The following is a 26,028-nucleotide window of genomic DNA, read 5'->3' as shown; positions in this document are numbered from 1 at the left end:
TCGCAACTTACTCTCGTGACTCATGTTTTGTTTGCCCTCGTGTTTATTGCACACGCAGTCACTGGAACGGACCAAGACTCAACCCCCAATGCCCAGGGCCTGGCCACAGGAGCTCCAAGTGCCAAGGCAGCAGCAATCACAAAGTGCCTCGCCTTGTCTGCATAAATCAGAAAGTAGATAAAGAAAATGGCAACTACATTTTACGAACAGCAACTGCAACCCAAAGCGCACAAAACTCCCAATCCGGAGACGATAAGTGAACTGCACATAGAGATATTAGCGGTTCTTAAAGTGCCATAAAATGAACTACACAGTGTTTGTATGAGCACTTACAGCAGCGTAAGTAGATTACAACATGAGCGGAAGTTGACACACTGCGTTGTGGACGTCGTTTTAGTTTATAAATTCAAGATACCGAAAAATATACATTTCATTTTCATGGGAAATATTTTCAACATTTTGTTTTTATTGTATATATTATCTTGTTTTATTTTACTTTATTTTTTGGCTCACTCATTGTACTGAAAGTCTAAACAGAATAAATTTTAATTTATTTGAAAGAAAATAAAATTAAAATATTTCATCCACTGTTATAATAAAATACTTGTTTTCCATTTCATATGCCTATATGGTGACCTTTAATCGAATAGCTCGAATTGAAAAGCTCTTAATTGTTATTCCCCAACCTTAATTGCTGAATTCAATTTCTTCAATCCGTGTTCATGTTTCAACAAACACTTTTACATTAGTGGAATAAACAAGTAAATAAAATTAAGCAAAACAAGCGTAGAAAACGGCCGCAAAAAAGTGGCAAAGTGGCAGTAACAAATTCCACAATGAATTTAGTGTGTGTGTGTGTGCGCTGGTCAAACAAAAAACATGGGACAAACACAACCGGAAAAATTGCAATAAATTAATTTAATGGCAACGAAAACAAGCGGCTGCAGTAGGGACAACACCAAGAAAGAACAACTGTCAACAACATGAGCAACAGAAGCTGCTTTAATTGTTTTCAATGGCGCAGGGACAAAGTTCCAGGCGTCTGTTTCAATTTCCACTGCCCAGAAAAAGTAAAGTGAATTGGCACTGGGGAAACTCACCCATTGATCTGCGTTCACTTGAGTTTACAAAGTCGTTGTGACACGCCCTAGAAAAGAGGTCCATCAAACGAAATGAAGACCTCAGAAGGGCCAAGCTTGTTTTGGCAATCTTTACGGTTAGGACAGCCTCTGCAAACATTTTTATTGGTTTTCGTTTTTATTTATTTTATAGTTTCAGCGCTTTCATATGCGCATTTGAAATGCGAACCCTGGCAAACAGCTTCTAGTGCCATATGCATGCAAGATACATTTTGTGGAATCCTCCTGGCCTTCTCCTTTTCGTGGCACGCGAAAGGAAGTTGAGTCGAATGTAATAAAATGGCTTTGCTATCGGTTTTTGGTATAATTAGCATTTTCCGGCGACCGCCAGCAGCTGTTCTCATGCGGGGGTCGAACTGGGAACTCTTAGCCCCATATGGTGGTTGCTGCCATTTGCAGTTTACTACCCGAAACCGATTGCACTGTGAGTTCGTTTCTGTTTTAGTAGTTATGGCAGCACTTGGGTAAAGGCATTTCGACTTTATCAAGCCAGTCGTCGGTGCGAAAATATTTATTAAATATTTTGATAAAAGCTTTCTCTGTTTTCGATTAGCTTGAAAAAGTTTTTATTTTCTCAAGCGGGTACGACTTCATCCATCGAAACCTTAAAAAGCGACTCTACAATCGAGTTTACACATTTTCATAGAGTGTAGCCAACCAAAGTGACTCATGCACATCCACTATATTTACAATATACCATCGATAGTGCTTCCCTCCTGTTATTACAATATTATATTTTCCAAATTGCAGTTGAATTTCCCCTGCAATAGTGCACCACCCACCTTTGCCCCTGTTTCGAATTCCACCCCGACTGGCGGCAGAAGCAATTAGCTTAGGTTAGGTTTTGCCGGCTGTTTTGAGGGGCTGCCTTAGAGTTCAGTCTTTAAGCACGCCCTGCCTTGTCCTTCAAAACTGGGAGAATATGGTTACATGGCGCAGCTTTTATTGTCTGGCAGATGCATACACGAAGTGTCTAAATATCAGGGCGTACTGTGGAAGTCATAGAGTGGGAGAAAATGGGAGAGAGTACTTGCACTTGGAGGTAAACAGAACGGGCTAGGTTACGTGTCCGTGTCCGTTTGCGGGACTATTAAATTAATTATGCCTGCTTTAATGGTTTGTTGGCTTATTCTATTTTATGGTTTTATGAAGAGAAGAGAAAATGGAGACCCTAGCATGGTTTTGTCTTTAATTGGTTTTAACACGAAGTGACCTAGGAGTGTGCAATTTTAATAGTCCTAGGCTAAGCGTTAAACTGGGAAATACTTCCTTTATTATCGCAATTATACGTTTAAAGAACTCTCCTAAACTTATAAAGGCATAAATCAACGAAGGTGTGTCGTAAAACTAAGAAGATGATGATGTTCTCGTTGGTTTTTTTTACTAGTTCCGGGTATAATAATTTTCACGTTTATTAATGGCTTTCGTTTTGTGAAGCGTGCAAGGCGAAAAATACTTTGTTTACAATCGAATGTTCGTGTTTGTTGCGCACTTTAGTTTCAATCGACACATTCTAAAAAAGTGCAATGATTGGGATCGCATTGCGGACGCTTTAATTGATTCGAAATGCGCAGTGTAAAGAAAAATCCGAAATATTTTAACGCCTCTTGCCGGCTCATCCACATCTTGATGTAAATTGGATGTTGTTTTGGTGCCAGTTTTAGCGCGACAGTCGGAAACTGCCGAGTTCAAAGTGACTCCGAAAATTGTGATGGGTTTTCATTTCAAAAAACTTCGATAGCTACCACTACACAAATCAAGGAAATCATTCATCTTACACACGTTGCCTTGCACGGGTCTCAGACTATCATATAAAATGTGTGACGTGACTTTTTTTAGGTAATTGAAAGCAGAAAATATTAAATTTCCTTTCAACGTAATTACATCTAACAAAAAATTTACTGGCTCGTGCAAAATTTATATCAAATTTTGGGAACACTTGCCCAAGGTTTTCTTTCGGTAGAAATTTGACGCGTCTCAACAGACAAAGTCTGTTTAAATTACATGTTATTGAGAAAGGTTTCGTGTTTATAAGGGCGTTGAAAGTTGTGTTGAAAGCAGAATTAGTCTATTTTTGGATTTGGAATACATAGTTGTTATTGCCTGTATAGAAACGATACAAGGGAGTCAACACTGGTGTATAGTTTCCGTTTGAAGTTGTTGTTTAAATGTTATAATAAGGGGAAGCAATATTTAATTCTAGACGGAGCTAATATGTTTATCAAATTAAATTGTTTACACCTCAAAAAAAAACAAAAGTTTAAATTAAATAGGCGTTGTGTTCTTCCTTGGCAGTATAAAGTTATAAGTAGTAATCAAATTCTTTATGTTCCCATTCGTTTAAAATGTGGTATTGTGTCTGCACAAAAGGGAGAGTTAAATTATTAATATTTTCGAAAGTACTGTAGTTTCCAATTTCTTAAAAAATAGTTTTAATATAGTTTTTAAATAAAAGTATAGCAAATATTAACTGTTTGAAACACATCGAAAATCAATGCAGATAAATATGTTTAACACGTCCTCATCAAACTTTAGTAAAAACGGTTTATTCGGCTTGGAAAATTTTGGTGCTACCAGGCGGTAATATCGTTAGTCTTTTCGCACCTGCAGTTGATTATATCCGCTGGGGTTGTTGTCTCCCCGTTCAAGTCCTTCTGAACGAACCGATTATAGTCAAACCACACGCGGCCAACCGTTTTCGAGCTGACTCGGCTAATGGACATTTTAGAATAACGTCCATGGGCGGGGTACTCTGACTGCGGCTGACTGCCGTGCATTTGCATTAAATGTTAATGGCAAAATGCAATTATTTTCGCACATGCAAGGCGCTCGGCGACCCGGGAATAAACATTAAACACGAGACGCACGGGGAGCACGCGTTGCGCATGTTTGTTGACAATTAATGCCCGGTTTTTCTTGCTACGGTTGCAGTTGCATATGCGGTGTCTGGTCTAAAAATGGGCAGCGCGGTACGAACCCAATTTCGCATTAATTTCCGCATAACTCGGACAGGCACACGAAACCAAATGCGAACGCTGGGGAAAAGATAGCCCGCCAAAACTATAAAATTCCGCGCCACTCGACCGATTCTTGGACGGCTGCCTGGTGACCCCTTGTTCCATAACTTAAACGAACGCATCCGCTGTGGCATGAACTGCTCTTCCCCATCGTTGACAACACAAAAAATATTCCAATCATGCATTTGCCCTCCGATGCACTGAACTCTTCTTTGGGCTGCTGTGGCTGCCAGTTCATCATCATTGCCATCGTTGTCGCTATCCAACTTCATTATTACTATGGGTGTACTCGCGGTTTGTCCGGGTGGCACTTTGATGTTGTTTTAGTGGCGTCTTTCCACTTCCCCTCCCCTCGTTGGCAGAGGTTATTATCCCCTGATTAACCGCAATCGCCCCTGCTTCTTTTTTTTATTTTACGTTTATCTCATCAAACTTGTTGCAATTTCTTGTGTCGTTGGTCGGCTTTTAGCTGACTGACTCCACAAAGTCGCCGCTCATCTGACTTGCAATTGGTTCAATCATTGAATTTTGTTTATTTTTCTAATAAGCTAAAGATTTACTAAGACACCAAATGGTAATTATGCTTTCTAAAGTTTTTTATACATTATTGTTTGCCCATTGTTTTTTTCTATCCCAGCTGTTTTAAACATGATCATTGTTTTTAACATAATAAATACCATGTATTAAACAATAAACTAGACTATTATATGATAACATTGCCAGTCAACTTCACTTTCCAAATGAAGCTTGCTTTATTCTAAAGTTTTATAGTACCTTCTAAACTAAGATTAAATTGGCTAAAACCCCCTTGTATTCCTTGGGAACCGCAAAGTTAAAGGAAATCCAATTCCAAGCCATCGTACTTCTAATCAAAAAGCATTTCGAGTACTCTCTAAAGCCACAAAAGCCACGAAAGTTGTCATTCAATACAGTTTTTTTGCAAGAGCGGAGTGTCGCAATAAAAGAGCAAACGCAACGTATAATTCCAGTGTCAACACAAGTGGCAACTATTGATTTTTTGTTCGCTTTTCATTCGGCAAAACTTAAAAATATATTCTCCGCACAATGCACAAACAGTCCCGGTCTTTTTGGGACAAGTGTGCTGCGGAACCGCAGGAATAGTGCAGAGTGACTACTGTACAGTGGCCCGAAACAGCGACGAACTACGCGATGCGATGGCAGCGCGCGCCATTTGCATTCTTGGCACCATCAGCGCGAGAAGAAGGAAAAATGTTGGCAACACTCGGGACCTTTCATGCCCCCCTTCCCCGTCCCCCAACCTGTAGTTTTGTGTGTTTTTGGCATGTTTCATTGGCAGGCGCGCTTAAAATATGCTAAAAAAGTCGAGCAGCAGGTGGACGGGGGGTGTGAACTGGTATGCAGTGGAGTCGAGTTAAGTGAGTTACTACACACCCATTTTTCAATTGCTTTGCTACGACAATTGTGGCTGTTGTGTTTATTGTTCGTTTGCCTGATAAAATACACAGCACCACCCGCCTCGAACAATGGGAACAGGAAGAGGAGTTAGATCGGGAGCAGAATTGTCAAACTACCGCAATGGCGTGCCAACGACTCGGAATCGGAATCCTTTCCCTAACTTTCCTTTACCCCGTTTCCCCATTTCAATTTGACGCAGTAAAGTTGGTTCAAATTTATTTCAGGAACAACTTTCAGCTGATACTTGGGGCTCGAAAACTGTTTAGTGGCTGCCACATCGGTCTGAAGGTTAGAATTGGTCGGACACTCTCTGTCTGAATGCTCAACGAGCTGTGTCTGTGCCGACCTTTTACTATAGAATGATTTGTTTCTGATTTTTCATCCTTTCCTTTTTTTTCTTTTGGCAAACACAACAGCGGAATGTTGCTGGGCTCGCTGGGCATAAAATGTATCTACTGGTCGATTTATTTAAAGTAAATAATCTAAAGCCTTTTTTAAATATATCCCAGTTCCATAGTTTTTCTAAAATCTTCAGGTTAAACACCGCAGAAAAATTATAAATTTCGCAATAGTAGGCTTTTAACGCTTATAAATAATTATGATATAATAAAATAATCATAATTAACAAGTTTAATTAAACTTATAGCTACATTGAAATTCAAAATTAAACAAATCAATCAGGAGAATCTCTCGATTGGCAGAAATCACGTTGTATCATCCCACAGCCCACACAGAAATACAGTCCAGTTAATTATTTTCTCAAAACAATTAAAAGTGGGCTCATAAAAATGTACTCCCCGACAAAATTGGCAACGTAGAAATGTTTATTACTCATATGAGAATTTTAACAAATAAAAAATCAGAAAAGAACGCGTCGGTAGGAGAAACCGGCTGGCGTCAGAGCAGCGAACAAAACAAACAGTACCTTTATATTGATAATTTAAGCAAAGTCTGACAATAATTGATAAAGGTAAATAAGTCACCAATACGACGATGACGTCACGGATTGCAGCTACTTTTTGTCAGCACATAGACGGCTATATTATTTATCGTTGACTTTCGTAACTGTTTGGTTGTTTGGAGGACACCTGAACATATCTATTAATAATTCCCATTATAAATAACTGAAGTGCAAATGACGCGTATTGTTTTGTACTTGTAAATTGCTTGGACAAGATATAGAGCGGGAAATGAACAATCATAAGGCATATTTACATGGAATATTCCGATGATTCAAATGGCTGATTTCCTCCCAACTTATTGCGCTTTGTTTCCACTTCGCAGCTTCTAGCAGAACCTAATTGTTTTTTGCAGTCTGATTAATTTTATTATTTATTTTTCTTTATTTTTGCACTATCGACACAAACACACTCACAAAGCGAATTGATAAGACGATACCTTATCAGTTATATTTTACTATCGTCGTCCAACTCTTTAATTTCGGCCAACTTAATTTTTGCACATGGCCAGCGAAAATAAACGATTTCTCAATAATTAACCGAAGTGTTTTTATAATTATTAATAACTTTCTCTTTGGATTTGTAATTACCAAAAATAATCCAAGCTGTGCGCGTACATTTTGATTTCATTCCACTTTTTGTATTTTTGTTTCATTACATTTTTGGCACTCGAAAAGCGGAAAAAAACGCATGAAAACGCGAAAAGAAATTCCTATTCAGTTTCAGCTTTGAAAGGCCGCGCACTCCGACGATTCCGTATCCGTATCCGTCACCTCAACATAGTGTGTGGGATCTACGACTCAGACTGAACGCTGGTGTCGCCCGACGGAGAGAGAAACCCGAATCCCGAGTGGCGCACAGCTGACTACCGCTCACAACAAGTGGCTTTAAGAGAGCGAAAGAGCACGCCAGGCATTCTCTTATGTACCAAAGTATCTCCCGGATACAATAGTATCTTTTAGATACAGCCCAGAGAGAACACTACAAACAATGAACTTATAAAATCAGACGATTTACTGTATTAAGAGCAGGCGTTCTCTTAGCCCTCCTGCTAACTGTTGATGTTAACAAAATCCAGTTAAGTATTAATAAATGTTTGTTGAAAGCTTGATATCAACGCGGTCAAGTGACTTCATCATTTTGCATAAATGCTCTTACTAACGTTCATTTTTAAGTTCAAGTCAAAATCATTTAAAGGATCTATATGATATTATTATCTTCTTATGAACTAATCTATATATTGTATAATCCTCTTCAAATAAATTATCTTTTAATTTAAAAGTTGTAGTGTACATTATTATTACAACACATATTTTGTCGTCGAAACTAGCATTTTAAATAAAAATAACAAACTCATACTCATGTATTCATTTTGAATTCATTTAATATCTTTAAAAATAACATTAAGGACTAATTAACTGTCACAATTATTAAACTTCCTACTGCCAGCAAATACTAATACTAAATGTTTAAATAAACATTTTTAACGATTGTCGCAACACACATATATATATACATATATTTATATAGCTGTCATAAATGAACCGCAAAAGTTGAAATGGGACTATGGCATGGGAGGAAGTCATTATCATTTAGCCTGCTCCTGATTTTGCATAAGCACATGAAATTGAAACACGTGAGAGCTAAGTGAAGCCATTTGCATGCAGACGTCATAAACTGCACTGGTTGTCCCTTCCACCATTCCCCGTTTCCCACCCACCGTTCCCCATTTGTGCCATTTCCATTTGTGTTTTGTTGGCTGAGTTCGATTAGTTTTCCAGCCATTGTTTGAAACGGAGCAAGCGGGGCACTACAAACAAGGGAGGGAAAGAAGGAGGGGAGCGTAGAGAACGGCCAGTGCAATGGCCATCGCTGCCACCCGTTCCCCGACCCCTCTCGTTCCGTTCCGTTCCTTTTATTTCAGAGTCGTCTCGTCCTGTTCGTCCATAACCTCAAAGCAGACATCATAAATCAAAGAACAAATTTGCACTTCAAGTGCGCTTTCAATAAGTTTGCCTCTTTGGACATTGTTGTAGTCGAAAGTTGTTGTTTTGCTTATCCTTGTTGTTGTCATAAATCATAATTTAAAGCTCGACTAAAGCTGTGGTGTAAGGCATTTCAAAGAACCTAAATGAGATAAAATTTATAACAAAAACTTTTCTATCAGCATTTAAAAATTGCAAAGAGAAAACCAAATCAAAAAGCAATTCAGTAAGAGAAACTCACGAGGAGAGAGTATTTGGCGCGACATTTGCGGATCAGATGACTAAACATCGGCGCAATCCCATGAAGCAAAATGGCAATAAACAGCAGCAAATTGAGATGAAAACAAGAGAGAACGCTATAGTCGGGTGCCCCGACTATCAGATACCCGTTACTCAGCTAAAGGGAGTGCGAGGGAGATGGAGATAGAAACTTTGATCACGCATAACTTTTTAACGAATGGTGCGATTTGAAAAATTTTAAATTTTTAAAATCGTATATAAGCGATTGTGGGCGTTAAAGGGGGCGTGGCACCTTTTTGAAACAAACTTGCGCTGCGTAGGAACTCCTAGAATCTGCATGCAAAATGCCAATCTTCTAGCTTTTATAGTTTCCGAGATCTCAGCGTTCATACGGACGGACAGACAGACGGACAGACAGACGGACAGACGGACATGGCTATATCGACTCGGCTAGTGACCCTGATCAAGAATATATATACTTTATAGGGTCGGAAACGCTTCCTTCTAGCTGTTACATACTTTTGCAGGAATACAATATACCCTTTTACTCTACGAGTAACGGGTATAAAGAGCCACAAGTAAGCTAAATAAAATGGCGAAAGTTCAACGGAACATTCTGATTGTGATTATGTGTTATCCCAAACTTGTGTATATGTATGAACAAAAACCACATTTTATCAACGCTCGAGCCCAGCTGCCCACTGTAGGAAAGCGTGATTAGCACCTAATCAGCACGTCTGGTAGTAAAGCAACTAGGAAATTAAATGCCAACTATTGCCCAGATATGCAGGCGCAACAAAAAAGCATCGATAAAGGCGAGTACGTCAGCCATGATTCACCCATATCAAACAAAAATATTAAATATTTGCGACGAGCAAGCCGGATGGTTAATTGTCGAGGTATGTACATACATATGTATATATAAAGCACTTCCGAGGAATTCTGGGGACTGAGCATTAGATCGGAAATATAATGGCAAAGGAATGCCAGATAACATAAGTCAGTATTTATGCCAAGGCGGAATGTTTAAATATGTTAGGTATAATTAATTAATAATTAATTGCAATATAAAAACCCGAATTTGAATGGCTACATTTTCGAATGTTTCATCAATTCATGTTATAAGTTTAATTGTCCATCAACTATCTGAAACAAATCCATGATCGATGTAAACTAAAAACAGTAAGAATTACAAACAATCGTACTATTTTTTTTTAGAATAAATGGCTTTAATACCCACTGTCAACAGAACAGAAACTGGCAGTCTTAAAAATTTTTAAACATACTTTCGGGCTGTAGGGGAGTAGCTAGTGTGATGCCAATTTGGCAATTTTTCCTCATTCTGTGTATTTTCAATTTTGAAATGGAACGACTATGAGGCCTGCTTCTTCGTCCCATGAACATAAAAATCGTATTTCCATTAATAGGAGATAACGAACTCAAATGTCCTTAGCTCAATAATAATCAAAACAGAAAAAGTAAAATATAGGGTGTTACAATTTGGTCAGATGTTTGTAACGAAAAGAATGAGAATTGTATGACTCTTTAAAGTATATACATATGTACAGGTATTCTTAATCAGAATCATCAGTAAAACGTTCGCAATCGTCTTCTTTTAAGTTTAGGCAGATCAAGTTTATAAACGTCCCTGATCGACGATATATGATAAAGCACACAGATGAACAATCAAATAACTAATTTATGCGCATATACTCCAAAATACATATGGTCCTTGGAAACCATTCCAGAAACAGGCTTAATAAAGATCAGAAAATCCTCTTGATCAAACTACTTTGGTAACAAGTATCTCTGCTGTTGTGAACACCCAAAACTGTCAATTTGTCTGGAATTTATTGCCGCTGCAAACAAAGCGAATTGAACTGCACAGCCACCAACTTAACCCGAAAGCTGAACTCAGCTAATTGCCGAAAAATTTAAACTAAAACCCGAAACCAGGGAGCAGGAGCGAAAAAACAGGGAACAGAGTTGGTAATTTATGCACTGCGGTAAAGGGCACCAGCAGTCCAGGTAACTAGGGAAGAGGAGAGGGGATAGGAAAAGGCCGAGGTGTCAATTGCCGCGCCAGGTAGGAATAATGAAGTGGAATAGGATAGAGCCAGGGAACCCAGCCAGAATGTGCAGGCCAAATTATTCGTAATTAGCCGTGGTGGAAATTTTGCTGAACCAGCTAAATTTTGTGGAAAATATAGCGAACTAGAAGATTGAATATTGTGCAGAGGATTAGTGGATGATTTTTGCTGACCTACGTCCTTTTCAGTAAATACTTTAAAACATAACTACTTTAATGGTTTTATGTTAACACAGACCTTATAAAACCTTACCAAATACTTTTCTAATAATTTATAGTATACTATGGCCTTCTTTTCATTTATAAATTAATTTCTAGTCTTTTAACACAGAACAATATATGAATATGTTGCTTAATACTGAGTAAATCACGAACTTGGTTTAACTCTCACCTTAGATTTAGTTTTCTTTAAAATCTTACGAAATAGAGTCTTGTACATAGCACTACTGAAACCACTATAAAAACTGTATATTAAACACTAAATAACAATTGGTTGGCTCTTTATCACGTTTTCTGCCACACACACGCACAAAACCAGAAATCAAGAAATATGCATAACAATTAACAATCACAGCACCCGTAAGAAACTTGAAAACGATCAGCGTGTGTTGGCGGGATGGACAATCGAGGAACGTAGGTTTCTTCTCCCCCGAAACGTCATTGATGACTAAGACACAGTCGCGGAGAATTATGAGCGGCATGAGTTATGAGAGCGAAACTCAAAAATCCTGGATGTGTTCAGAGCACAGGACCGTAATCAGGTAAGCCAGGCAGGCAAAATCATTTTAAGAGGTGACCAGACTTTGAATTTTTCATATGTGAAATTATGGAAATAAAAATATTAAAATTACTATCTGGCGCAGTAGTTCATAACAACTATTTGACAAATGTAAGTATAATTTATTATATTACAATATTTGTTCCTATAAATCTAATGATCAGTTTTGTGAATCAAAAGATTCAGCATTAACCATTTAAAGTAGTAACAAAACTAAGTTTAAGTATTAAACACAAGTAAATTACCACTTCAATCATCTTAAACATAATTTTTTAGACTGTGAATTTGTAAAACATGAAATATCGTACATTTATTGTATTGTATAAAGCATTAAAGTTTTAAATGTTTGTGCTAAAAACCTTTTTTGACAATTCCTCTTCTGTTATACAGTTTCTGTATACCCTTGCAGAGGGTATTATAATTTCAGTCAAAGTTTGCAACGCAGTAAAGGAGACATTTTCGACCCTATAAAGTATATATATTCTTGATTCGTGTCCATCTGCCTGTCCTTCCGTCCGTTTCTACTCAAACTAGTCCCTCAGTTTAAAAACTATCTGCTTGAAACAAAAGTTGTCTACTGCAGGTAGTAAATAAGTCGGAACGAGGCAGATCGGGCGAATATATTATATAGCTCCCATAGGAACAAGGGGAAACATTTTTTTTTTAAGTATAACTTTGTTGTTTTCTTCTTTGGGATTTGGTAATATTTAAATATTATGGAATTAGGGTTTAATTAAATCAAAAACTTTTATTTTGCTGTTTTTCTATATATCAGAATATTCCTTTGAGATATAGTAATATATCAGAATTACGCTTTTAGTTTTGTCAAAATCGGACAACAATATCTTATAGCTGCCATAAAAATGAAATTGTCATTGCTTCAATTTTTTGTAGTAGTCTAGGCATAGAATGCAAGGGCATACAAACTTCGGCTTGCCAAAGTTTGCTTCCTTTTTTGTTTAAATTTACAGCTACTTTTTTTGTCTCCCACAAAATTGTTTTTCTTCATTTTTTTTTGGCATGCCAAAAGACAAACACGAAAGTAGCAAACGGCGATTAAACAAATGTCAACCAGAGAAGTTCAAAAATGAGTTATGAACGACAACAAAAACTACGTAAAGTGTCCACACTCCACAATAACGGTACTTTTTATTACGTTGTTCATTAAGCATACTTTTGTTCGATTGTTGTTCGACCAGCGCCAATAGAAGAAAAAGAAGCGCCAAAAGTCATCAAAGGCAATCAAATAAATTTACAACAACAATCCGTGCTCTAAGCAAATTGGTCAAAGCGAAATGTGAGCAGACTAATTAGCCGCCAGAACAACGGCACAGCACAATGGAGTTGAAGAAAGAAGCTCTCGAAGATAAAGCTTTTACAGGTGCCCAGAGGTGAGCAGCCTGACATTAAGTTGGAAAAAGGTGAAGGCCTCTCGAACGAATAAGATGAATCAGCTTGGTACAAAGGTAGAGAGTACTTTTGCAGATATTGTACATACATATGTACCTATATACAGACTTATATAATACGGTTTTCTTAAATATTTCTGACATTTCTTACATAATGACCATATATATAGTCAATAAGCAAAGGATTTTACTAAAAGTTCCGACAAAACATTTAGTTTCTCTCTTTCACCTTCCTTTTATTCGACAATTTATTTTGAAATAAAGTAACAGGCAAAATCTAATTTTTATCATGTCTATCGGATGGGTTCCATTTTTTTAGGGTCCTGACTAAAATAATATCAATAAAAAAAACATTTTTTTACGAGAGTCTCTTTAAAAAGCCTATCAAACGCGAATCTAAGATTTAATTAATAATTTCCACAAAACATATTTTCGATGTATTTAAAGTGTTTCTTTTAAAGTTTAAACATTATTTTATATAAATGCTAGGGAGATAAAACCCAAGTTTATGTTGTTAATTAAATAAATCCTCTGGTCATATTTTTGATTCAATTAAAACAAAATAAAATCCGTTTGATATAAATAATAAAACTAATTTATTTTATGTTAAATATTGATCGTGTAAACAGTGTTTTCATTTTCGTTTATTGGCTTTGCTGGCTGTGATTACAATACAATTTTGTAAATTGATGTATGCATAATTTAAACTTTTTTATTGCGAGATGGTTATCTGTATTTTCACGCATCACTGTTCGCTGGTCACTCACCTGTATTTCGAGTAAAAGTTCCTGCTTCCTGCGGCGCAGCTCAATCAACAGCTTCTGCTGCTCTGGCGTTAATTCTGCAAAATGAGAGACGAAACAAAAATAATTGAACTATTTCTTTGTCAATTTGTATTTGGTTAATTGGAAAGCAGCAACAAAAACACCAACTATGGCAGCATTCCAGGCTTACGCATGTAAACACACCCACACACTTAGACTGTATGCGCAAGAGCGAGATGGCAGCTGCTTGTGACGTAGCCAGAAGCTTCGCCTAATCAATAAACAACTTAATGTTTACTAACGCTTCCTCGTCTTTCGCAAATCAAAAACACAATGGGTGGCTAATTGTGCAAATTGACTTATTAGCGTTAATTCGGCACTGCGGATTAAATTCGATTGAAGGCCAGCAAATGAGAGCACACACACACAGAGGAACACACGCACTGCACACCCATACACACAAACACATAGGTTGCTTGTTGCTTCGTTTGACTTTTTGTTTGGGACTCGCCCATTTGAGTATATAATGTATTAACTATATATACAGTAAATAATGATAGTTGCAATCGTTAGGTGATGCGGTCTGCTCTTTACCTGGCATCGAGAATTCACTGCGCCCCTTTGAAATGGCTCCGTACGATCTGTTGTCGAAATTGTCCATCGCGCTGATCATCGTGGCGCCACTGAACACACACACACACTCGCGGACACGGCACACACCTTAGTTGTACATTATTCGAAAGCAGTTGGCTTATTTCGAACGCTTTTCATTGAACAATTTAAGGAGAGCGAATAATAAACAAATCAACACCAAAAAATTCTATCGCCATTTTCTTTCAGGTCTCCACTAGGGATGTGTTAAATACCGATGCACGACAAACTATCGACAATTGCTGGATACCAGAAAAATACTGCGGTTAAGCTGACAGAAGCTTAGCGTTACAAGAGCAACTGAGTGGCCAGTCAGACTTTTAGTCAGTTTTCACTGCCACATAATTCCACTTTCTAATAATTTAAATAATTTTTATAATGGGACTAAAGTACTGAATAAATTTTCTAACTTCCCCAATGCTGCAATACTTTTCAATTCACTACACATTTTTGTTGTCTTTGGCAGTATTAGATAATTTATAACTGTTTTAAAACATTATTTCAAAAAATATGACTGAATGAGAATATCCTGTTAATTTTAAATTTGACAGAAAAATCTGTATAAAGGCTTTCTAAATTTATTTTTTTGCAACCAAAGTAGCTTGAAATATCATCGAGTGGCAGCGCTGCGAACAGATGATTAAAAGCCCAAACATTAAATACCAAAATGACATAAGTTAAAAAAACAACAACAGACTTTGGCCATAACTTCTTTCAGAAAACGTTGACCATAACTTCTTTCAGAAAACTGTCAGGAAGAGATAAAAAGTCACACAATTTCGGATACTCAACGGGTCTACAAATAATTACTAGGTGGCAACGCTTCCAACATATGTGTGCCCTGGCATCGATAATTTTACATCCCTATTTTGAACGCAGAATTCTAGAAAATTCGACTCGCAGGCCAACGTGAGACGACAGAATCAGCTAAAGAAAGCACTGCCGGATAGAAATCGCACCCACATCAACCAGCATTTCATACAACCACAGCCAGTTAGTCCGGATTTAGCGATGGCCAAGTGGGGAGAAGGAGATCCGCGCTGGATTGTGGAGGAGCGCCCCGACGCCACCAACGTGAACAACTGGCACTGGACGGAAAAGAACGCCACGCCATGGTCCAAGGACCGCTTGCACCAACTATTCCAAGACTTCAAAATAGGCAAGTACCACCGAGACGCTTGCGTCGCCAGTATAGCCATTCTAACCTAAAAGTAAACCCCGAAACGCAGGCCACAGCGACATCGAGTGTGTCGTCGACTCTGTGGACAAGTGCTCCGGCGAGGCGACCGTCAACAATCGCAAGGGCAAGCTCATCTTCTTCTACGAGTGGGAGCTGGTGCTCAAGTGGTCCGGCAAGCTGCTCAAGAACAGCATGCTCAGCCACAAGGGCAAGCTGACCATACCCAATCTCTCCGAGGAAAACGACCTCGCGGACGTGGAGATCACGGTGACCATCGACGAATCCAACGACGAGTCGGAGACCCTCAAGCAGTTCATGTACAACGTGGGCCGCGACCGCGTGCGCCAGCAGCTGGGCGCCTACATCCGCGAGCTGAAGGAGGAGTACTCCAAGAACCTGATTCTACCAAAGAAGGGCGAAGATGCTTCGGCGGTAAACGCAGTGGCGAATGCCAAGGATGCTAATAACGCTAGGAACGCCGCTCAGAAGGCCACATCGAACAGCTCGTTGGCGGCGCCCAAAGCGAACAACTCGAGCGTCGGCTGCAAGCTGGACGTACGGACCCTCTCCCTGACCGAAGAGTTCCACTGCAGCGCCAATGACCTGTACAACGCCCTCACAAAGCCGGACATGGTCACCGCTTTCACGCGGGCCCCCGCCAAAGTCGATGCCGTGCGCGGTGGCGAGTAAGTTTCCTTATTCTTAAGCACCTTGCCGCACTTCACCATCGATAAAAAATCCGGATCTAGAGCAATGATATCTAATGACTTGACTTTATTTAATTTTCTTTAACTTCAATGAATTCCTATTTGATCATTTAATTTTTACCCCATTTTAGATTCATTCTTTATGGAGGAAATGTGCTGGGAAAGTTCGAGGAGCTCGTGCCCGAAAAAAAGATCCAACAGAGCTGGCGTCTGAAAAACTGGTCTTCTGGTCACTACTCAAATGTTGTAATAGAGCTGGAGGAAACTGTAAGTAAGCCGGAAAACGGGAGCAGTGCTCCTGGCTTTATGAAAGCACACAATCGATAGATAAACAAGAAAGGAAAGCTAACTTCGGGCGGAGCCGAAGTTGATATACCCTTGCAGAATATTCTGTAAATTATATTCTCCAAAATTATTCATATAATACATTCTTATTACTCATAGAAAATCCCAACTTCCTAACTTTACAAACAGCAAAGTTATGGCATTTCCGATCAATCAGTTATATGGCAGCTATAGGATATAGTCGGCCGATCCCGGCCGAAGGGTGTGTGCAAAGTTTCAATTCGATATCTTTAAAACTGAGAGACTAGTTCGCGTAGAAACAGACAGACAGACGGACATACTTATATCAACTCAGGAGGTGATCCTGATCAAGAATATATATACTGTAGCACAAAAAGGGTACTAAAACTTAAACGACTTATTAAGGTTTCTTGCTGACTTTTAAGCTAACTGGGAGCCACCTTCGTCCGTTAATTTTTACATTATTTTATTAATGATGTGCCTAGACCTTTTGCACGTAGATGTTAACTTAAAATCCGATCGCAATCGTATTTATGGGTAAGTGCCGAGTACCGAGTTACTGGGTTGTCGTATGCTAACAGGTTTTACTCCACTTTAGGCTGTTGCTATACCCAAATACGAGCTTCACAAGAAACCACCCAAACATGGTACAGTTAGTTTCGATCAGCACTTTTAGAATTCGAAGATCTGTGTCCCTTACGATTTCGTTATACTACAATACTTTTTAATATATGTACTAATACTCGCTTCGTCCTTGCAGTCGTCCAGCACAATGATGTCGCTCAAGCAGACCGGGATTCCCGCCTCCGAATACGATGCGATGAAGACAAACTGGTACCGGTACTACTGGCACAGCATCAAGCAGACCTTCGGATTCGGTACCTCCATATCCGACTCCTTATAAGTGGACGCTTTTGGTCCGGAAAGCACGGGATTGATTGGGGATTTGGTGGCCGGTGGATCATTAAACGATTTCCAATTGTACTCTACCAATTGTGCTGCGAGAACTTCATTTCCACCCTTAGCTGTAATTTCTGTTAATTATGAAGGCTCTTTCAAAACCTCATCTGTAATGTTGAACCGAACAGCCAACGGCTCGTTTACAACAGCTACAGTAGAACCACATTACATACACTTAAACAAACACAATTCACGCTTCCGACATTGATTTCACACATTGCTGAGAAAAAAATAAACGAAAAATTAGAAAAATATTTTTTTTTGTAATTTTGGATTGTACATTAATATTAAATTTGTTACAAGTAATGGATTTAAACCTAAATATCTTGGGATAAGTATTGAAAAAATCATTGAAACAAACAAACAAGTATTACAATAAATTCGTGGTTCTTTCATTTGAAGTTTATTTTAATTTTTTTTATTTGAAAAATATGAATACAAGTGGAGATAGTATTGGGCCAGTAAGAAGCAGTGGTCTTTTATTAATCCGTTTGCCTGTTTGTATCTAAAATGAAAAAGGTATTTTATGAGGTTTAAAGGAAGGTAAATACGATTTTTTAGGCCTAGATTTGAGTTATATTTTTTGAGTTCTTATGAAAAAAATGTTTTTCATCCGACGTCTAAAATCTGGTACAACGAACAACTGTTATTGCGAAAAATCTGAACAAAAAATTTACGAATCAAAAATTGATATGAAAGTCCCGCTAGGACCTGTAATTTCTTAACAATATTTTTCTAGTATTCTTAAAGGACCAAATATTCTGTATACTCTTGCAGATGGTGGTACATTTCAGTCATAAGTTTTGCAACGCAATGAAGGATACTTTTTCGCTCATACAAATTATATATATCTATGATCAACATCACCAGGCGAGTCATTTAGCCGCGTTTCCATGAAAACTAGTTTCTTTGTTTTAAAGCTAATATTCTAAAACTTTCCCAAAAGTCTTCATTCCATTGGTATGTATTATTCGGTACGGGCCGGATCGAACAACTATATCAAAAAAATGCCTTGAAACATTCGAAAAATTAACTGAAAAAATATATTCAAGGGTTTTAAGCACATAGGCAAAAATAGTTGTAAAAAATTTAAATCATTTTATAAAAATCGGACGATTTTTTCATACAGCTGTATATCAAGTGTACGTATTGTTGATCAGCATTACCAGTTGTCTCTCCGTCTGTGCGTTTCTACACAATAGTCCCTCAGTTTTAAACTATGAATGAAACTTTGCAAAAAGTCTTAATTCTTTCTTTATGGGTGATAGATGGATAGTTACAGATAAAACGAACTTAAAAATGTTCAAAAGGTATTATTAGTATAGGCTTCAAATCATTTATATAAGCGTCTTAAAGTAATATTTCAAAAACACGTGCGAGATTTTGAAGAAGCAAATAAAGGAATTATAACCAAATTCGATATTCGTTGTTTCCAGTCGATGGAAAACATACTTTTACAAATGTTCAATAATTAATGATTATATTAACAAGCGTACCTTCAGTTTCTCCCTTAGCCCGCTTTGTGAGTGTCCAAGTGTTTCTGGTACTCCTTAAAGCTGTTGCTCCTGAAGATCTCGATGGCTGCCTGATCGGAGCACTTTCCGCACTCGTAGATGAATTTGCCGGGATGCTTGCCCGTCTTGATGATGTGCTTTCGCAGGTTGTCGATGGTGCTGCACTGGAAGTCGCAGTGGGGACACTGGTGGGGCTTCTGGCCCGAGTGACGCAGCGAGTGCCGGCGAAGATGGCCCTTGATGCGGGCCCTGAACTCACACTGATCGCAGGAGAACCACTCCGCGCCACTCTCCTCCCCGGGATGTGCGGACTTTGTGTGCCTGCGGAGAAACAAGTAGGAAGCTTGAGCGAAGCCATATTTAAAATCTCAACGCTTGATTAGGCGGTAAATTCCAGTGGCGGCTTGTTCCGCCACCGCAGTCAGAACTAATTGCTAATTTCGCATTCGAATCGCACGCTCGAAATCAAAATACGAGTAAGTTGGCAATTGCCAATTGCCTTTCGGCCAGCGGGAGAAGCAGCAGCAGGAGGAGGAGAAAAGGCAGGCTCAGCCAATCCGGGCATGGCTTAGATGGCGATCAGTTTTTGGGTTCGGAGAGGGACACCAATATTGGGTAATCGAACGGTCAGGTCTGCACGACTAACTAGTGAGCTACTTCTGGAGGAAATTGTAAAGTTCAGGATTGTTTTATTAAGGTTCTTGTGCTGTGCAATAACCACAGACCTACAACAAACATTTTAGGCATATTAACTATAAAACATTTAAAAGAGGACTTCCCTATCGAAATGATTTTAAACAAGAAAGGAAGCAAACTTCGGTAGTCGTGTGTTTATTCTGAACATATACCCATTTACTTCGGAATATAGTAATTTTAAACGAAATCTAAAATATTTAATTTAACTGCATGATAGTTGATAGAATGCCGAAGTTTAAAATACGCGTAATGAAATTGTCTATGGAGTGGACTAGAATTACATAGATAGCTCATAGATTGGATTTTTTATCTACAAAAAAATCGGTAAAAATTTTTAAAACGCCGCCATTTTGTTATTTTTTATTAAATTTCGATAAATGTAGCTCAGTCCATAATTACACTCATACTAAACCAGAAAATTTTTGAATTTTTGTTTCGATTTTTACGACCTGTAGAGGAGTCGCCAGCGGGGTTCCTGTTTTGCGCATTGTCCTCCGTCGCCCTATGTCAAGCTTCCAAAATGTTCCAAAATTTTTTAAATTTGTACAAAATGATCTTTAATATATCAGAAATATACATGAAAAGTTTTTCTTTCTTAAAAAAAAAAATTCCCAAAAATGGCCTATTTTTGGGAAAACTAACCTTAATTTAAAATTTAAAAATACGAACCTTTTTTTTTCTATAGAGATTATTAAAATTAATAAAATGAGTCTGATGTTTTAGAACCCATATGCTCCACCAGGAAGAGAGAGCTCACCTCACTCACACGATTTCAGTTACGCGCCTTCAATTATGCCCAATGCTCCTGGAGCTGGTCCCCCAAAAGTCAACTGAAGGAGTCTTTCGCGTCGGTGTGCCTGTGTGTGTTGTCCACTCCACTTATCAGCTACTGTCCAAACCGAAGAGTCGCAATTAATTGCCAATGTTTTTTTGTGAGCTCGGGCCGCCGGAATCGGAATCTGTGTGAAATCTCGAGCTCCGGCTGAATAACCTGAAGACTGAAGCCCGAAAGCCGAAAGCCGGGCGAATCAGACAGGCGCGGCTCATGCGCGGCTCGGTAGGCTTAATTAGCGGCAAGTAATGGAGCTTCAAGACCGACCCGCCGGTTGTAGGAGGCTCTCCACCCCCATTCCGCCCCGAACCCACCCCCTGTATCTCTGCGTGTCGAATGCCGACAAACTCGCGGATCGCGATTCGCGAATCGAGGCCGAGACTGCCAAGCGAACGCCTTTTTGGCTGCGCTTTGAAATTCCTGGATCAGCAGCGCTGCCTTTTGATAGCTAATTGAAGATCTCGGATGTGAGTTAAGTGCGTCACAACAGTTCTCGTTGCCTGTCTCGGAGCCTGGATTTCTGGGCAAGATTTATTCATGCCCCGATTTTTGGCTCAGGTCAACTTTGCGAATTTTTAATGAGGCGAAGGCTTTTGTTTTCCTCTTGATATACGTTGCCTTCGCTGAGTAGGTTCATTAAATTTAGAAGGAGGTTGCATTCAGGACTTCTAAAAAATGAGTGAGGATTTTAATCACAAGCCGTGATATGGAACATTTCTTAAAAGTGGTTAGATGTTAATAACTCACTTAGCCCAAAATATTTCTCTGTAAAGAACTATTACCAAGAGAGTTTCGTGGGTGGACGGAAAGGACTATTTTAAGAAAATAATATCCACATGAGCAGATAGCCTTTGGGACTTAGCTAAGTCTAATGCTAATGCATTAGACAAAGATACACTCTTTTGTATCAATTGTCGCGTTCACCAGAACAATATATACACTGATTGGTATCTAACAATCAATGATGGATCAATCTATTTTTCTTTTAAGTTACAGACATCTCTGCTATGTATATTAAAAATATTTTGTAATATGTATGAGGGCCTGTTTTCTATTCTTTCAGATACCCAATTAGTTATGCGTCAAAGAATACAGCTTGTAGAATTTTTTTTTAATTTTTGATTTTATATTTCTATGCGATTTTGACCATTAAAATTCCCCTAAGGTGGAGCAGTGGATTTTGAACTTGCGGTGCTTAGAGTTCTAAGACCACAACGCTACGGGGACATCAGTCCGGCCTATCCCACTGAGGAAGCAAAAAAAAATCATAGTTTCTATTCCTAAGAAAATATTTCTATATTATAGATAACATTTATATTTAGATTATATTGTATTATATAACATTATAACATATTATACAACATATTTCAAAATTATATAACATATTTCTTGGTTGTAGAAGAGATAACCATTTTTTTAAGGGTTTAAGTAAAAGCAAACTTTTATTTATGTAAATCTACATACAGTTTAGAAATGTTTGTAGACGATTTTAGTTTATATTATTCTCTATACGTAATAGGATTTTTCCTGATTTAACAAATATATTTTTTTTTTAAGTTTCCTGGTTTGTGAACCTTTTTTTGGATTTAGAAAAAAAAATTCGAATACGAATTCCTAAGCTTTGTGTTAATTTTATTTGTAGTGTAGCTTAGTCCTTAGTTACACTTCATAAATATAAAAAATATGTTTGGGAGCCGGTAACCTTACTCCTCCCAAGAAAACAAAAGACCCAGAGCCAAAGGTTAAGGTGATCTGGGGTATTAACCATTATCCATCCCACTGCTGCAACATTCAAATCAGCAACTCACAATCCAACCAACCAACGGCGGAGTACAAAAGAAGCCAAATGTCGTCCCCATCAAAGCGATCGAGAAATCGACGACGACGATCCTCCTCGTCCACGTCCACTTCCACGTCCAGGTCCACGTCCACATCCAATGCCACTTACAACCGAGTCTGCAACTCTTTTTCCTCTTATTTCTCTTTTCCTCCGTTCGCGGTGATCTCTGGGGCGGACAGCTGCACAGTGGCTGGCCAACAGTGGCACTACCATATTGCCGGCAATTTGGCCCTGAACTGATCGTCGGGATTCCCGGAGTGGGGGCGAGGGGAGCAGGGGATCGGAGGGGAGCCGTAGAAATATTACAAGAATTCAATGCGCATATCAAAGGCGATCGATAAGTCACGATTTTGTGGGGATCGAGCGGCGACTCCGGCGACTGTCCTCCTCCAACTTATCCCCACATTCCCCGTTTCCCCCAACGAAGTGGTTCTGTGCTTCTTGTTGTTTTCATCAATTTATGCAATTGCCGTTCAAAGTCTGCAATTATAGATGACATTTTTGCTCTTGTTGCTCTTTTTTATCCTCCACTTCTTCTTTTTTTTGCAAGAAATTCAAATTCGTGGAGAAAATGTCGCTCGTTTATTTTGTTGCCTGCAATTGTCTTGGCTTCGTCTTTTTTTGTTTTCTTTCTTTGTAAGTCCTGATTAGCATTTTCTAGATTAGTAATAGACCGAAAAAATGGTCAGGCACCTGGGAGACCTCGCCGACGTCGAATGCGTCCAGTATAGGAACTTCAGTGGCAATAATAAAATGCCAAATAACTGGCAACACGGTATAAATGAAGTTTTAATAAACTAATAGAAACATGGAATTAAAGTTTCAAAAAGTTCGCAAAGTTTCTATATAACTTATGGAAACGGTATACATAAATTAAAAACTGAAAGACTGAACACTACTCAGATAGTCCAAAAATTGGTAAATCAAGTTTACCCTTGACATAATAGTTCTTAAAAATAGTGTCAAGCTGAATTCTATAATTTACTTGAGAAGGCATTCCATTATATTTTGACAGGTTCAAAGTCCTTACTGAAATCTCTAACATTGATGTTAATTCAAGTAGGAAGGTTGTGATAAAACATGGGAAGATGCTGCCTTCTGCAGTGATGTATAAGTATAGCTAAGAATACGAAAATTCTATTTTTGGGGCCATAGTGAATTATGTAGCTTATATAATCTTAATAGACCACCGCATTATAAAAACCCCGCATTGAACCATCACCTTAGAATCTACAGTTTTTTGTATTTTTTAATTTCGGCATTAGGCATATTTAATTGAATTTTTAAAATTATTAAAGCCCCAGTTTTTGCGCTATTATTTACTTCTATTTTTCTCCAATTTGAATAAAGTAAATAAGAACAACAAAACTAACATTTCTTTTCATTATTTTAAAAAAGGTGGGTTGTAGAATTTGTTCACATATAAAGCTATAACGATTTTTTTCCAAAAACTTTGAAAATTTTTATAAAAACTGTATCCAAATTTAAGAGTTTTAGAAGTAAGTAAATATTTTCATAGACAATTCGTCAGTTAAGAAATGTTAGATAACTATTTTGAGCTTAGTTATTGGAAGTCAATAAAGTGGTTTCACAAAAGCCGGATAAAATTTAACAAATGTTTTTTAAAGTAAATATTTTGTAGTTCTCTCACCTCTTCAGGTGCAGCTCACTCTTTCCCACATAGCTGCAGCCGTCCCGCTTGCACTTGTGGCTGCCCTGGGCGTGGGAGATCAGGTGAGTTCTGAGGCTTTCCTGGGTCACACCTGCATATGAACAGTTCGCAAAATGGCAGCGAAAGCGTCGGTCCAGTGACTTCGTGTGACTCAGCTCGTGCAGTTTCAAGGAATACCTGGAAAAGTTTGAAGGGAAATTTAAATTTAAAGCATCTCGATATAGACCATGGCCAAAAGTCTGTCACTTTTTTAAAACCTTTCCCCGACTTTTTGTAGGAATTGGGAAATTTTTTAATTATATTAAATCAAGGCAAAAGTAATTCGCACCAAAGTCACGTTTTACGGACGGCAAAAAGACGAGGCACGTTCACATCCAAATCCAAGTCCAAGCACACCAGTTTCAGGCCATATCCACGTTTGTCCAGCCGCAGCTCAGTCAAAGGGACCCGTAAAATGCAAATGCAAACTCTCGTAAGCAAAACTTTTCTGCACATCAATTACAGATGCTAATTAATCGAAACAGCTGAGAGTTCCCCTCGCTTTTGGGCTATTTTCCGGGGAGCTCTTGGTAATGGAGCAACATTGGGATTTAAATGAGCCAGGACAGAATTAGTTGTCAATTGAAGTGGGTGTGCCTTTGATGTAGTCGGTACATTTTTTGGGGGCCCGAAGATTTCTTTAACTATACTGATTGATTTTTTAAGCCCTTTGCCCAGGTAACCTTTTTAAATAACACAAGAATTAAGACTTAGACTCTAAAGCATGGTAAATGCCTGTTGTTGGGCTGGTTATTTGTGTTATTTCTATCGACACACCAAAAATGTTTGAAAACAAACAATTATTTCAGAAGTTATTAAGATGTCATTAGGGTCAACGTATGTATTTGACGTTACAAAATGTGAATAGTGCATTCATGAAAAAAAATGTATTACAATCTAAAATTTATTTTGCTGTGTTTCTATTTATCAAAATATTCCTTTGAGATATAGTAATTATTTACTATATCAGAATTTCGCTTTTAGTTTTATAAAAATCGGAAAAAATGATCTCAAAATTCAGCGGAAAATCGACATAGCTTCATTGTTTTTGATAATATAGGCAAAGAAATCGAAATTGTTATTCAATTTTCTAGATTAAGAAACTTTGACTCATGAAAACTACATATGAATTTATTTTTAAATACAACTCTTTTGGAAGACCATATAGCATGTATTCTCTGAAATTCTTAAAACTTCACCTTTTTGAAATCCACAAAGCATGGGCAATTTGCTTAGCTTATTTGGAACTCAAGGGAAAAAAGATTTTTCTTAATAATGCGCGACATTAACAAAGTTTCAATCTTTAATCTAAATTCCGGTTGCAAGACAAACAGCGAAACAACAGTCTGCGAGTGGGGGATGTATTAAGGGCTATGGGGCGTGGCCAGTCGGGTGAATGGGGATAAGACAACATTGTCATGCATTTCTAATGATGCCATCGCGATGTCGAGGGGGGCAGGACGAGGTTCAACAGAAGGAGGCGTCGCTGATATGTGAAATGTCACTTTGTATGGAGTTTGAATAGCAACGACAATGACAACGACAGCGACCAAGCAGGATGACGAGAGGGGAAAAACTGGGAAAAAGACGGAAGTGGGTGGTAAAAGGAGGGGATGGGTGGGGCACAGCCACTCCTTGAAGGTTCTGCAGGACTTGACAAAAGGATGCCATTTTACCTGCAGGAGTTTGCCGTAAATTGTTCTTGTTTCTGTTGCTCCTGTTGCCCAGGATAATGGGAGCAACAACAACGGAATCGGGACAACAGGAACACCAACATAATGCTGAAAGAAAGCAAAGCGAATTAGATGCAGCAA

The 26,028-nt window shown here is 38.4% G+C and overlaps 3 protein-coding genes across 5 annotated transcripts in view; 1 reads left to right on the top strand and 2 right to left on the bottom strand.

The window, feature by feature from the left end:
* Positions 1-14,678, bottom strand: part of LOC108052141 (cytohesin-1) — a 33,462-nt gene extending 18,784 nt beyond the window's left edge. The window contains exons 1-2 of one of the 3 annotated variants that reach the window (XM_044459463.1): positions 14,412-14,678; positions 13,821-13,894 (exon numbers count right to left, since the gene is read on the bottom strand). In XM_044459463.1, coding sequence (XP_044315398.1) covers positions 13,821-13,894; positions 14,412-14,490 — 153 coding nt within the window. In that variant the 5' untranslated portion in view covers positions 14,491-14,678. Of the gene's footprint in view, positions 1-6,808; positions 7,366-11,257; positions 11,321-13,820; positions 13,895-14,411 lie in introns of those variants that run through there. The other 2 variants (XM_044459464.1, XM_017134466.2) reach the window with 2 other exon arrangements.
* A 475-nt stretch (positions 14,679-15,153) lies between these two features.
* On the top strand, positions 15,154-18,027 carry LOC108050647 (activator of 90 kDa heat shock protein ATPase homolog 1). The gene is made up of 4 exons (XM_044459552.1): positions 15,154-15,627; positions 15,698-16,334; positions 16,487-16,622; positions 17,422-18,027. Exons 1-4 carry the CDS (start codon positions 15,480-15,482, stop codon positions 17,563-17,565), a joined length of 1,065 nt encoding a protein of 354 aa, XP_044315487.1. The 5' UTR covers positions 15,154-15,479; the 3' UTR covers positions 17,566-18,027.
* Positions 18,028-18,082: 55 nt separating this feature from the next.
* The window catches only part of LOC108050644 (zinc finger protein 546), a 61,131-nt gene continuing 53,185 nt past the window's right edge, over positions 18,083-26,028 (bottom strand). The window contains exons 3-5 of the mRNA XM_044459551.1: positions 24,155-24,352; positions 19,118-19,456; positions 18,083-18,126 (exon numbers count right to left, since the gene is read on the bottom strand). Coding sequence (XP_044315486.1) covers positions 19,132-19,456; positions 24,155-24,352 — 523 coding nt within the window. The 3' untranslated portion in view covers positions 18,083-18,126; positions 19,118-19,131. The remainder of the gene's footprint in view (positions 18,127-19,117; positions 19,457-24,154; positions 24,353-26,028) is intronic.

This window comes from Drosophila rhopaloa, unplaced genomic scaffold, assembly GCF_018152115.1.
Source record: "Drosophila rhopaloa isolate 14029-0021.01 unplaced genomic scaffold, ASM1815211v1 contig_2, whole genome shotgun sequence".
Taxonomy (NCBI): domain Eukaryota; kingdom Metazoa; phylum Arthropoda; class Insecta; order Diptera; family Drosophilidae; genus Drosophila; species Drosophila rhopaloa.
The sequence above is the reverse complement of the archived record's forward strand: the minus strand, read 5'-3'. Positions and strand labels throughout refer to the sequence as shown.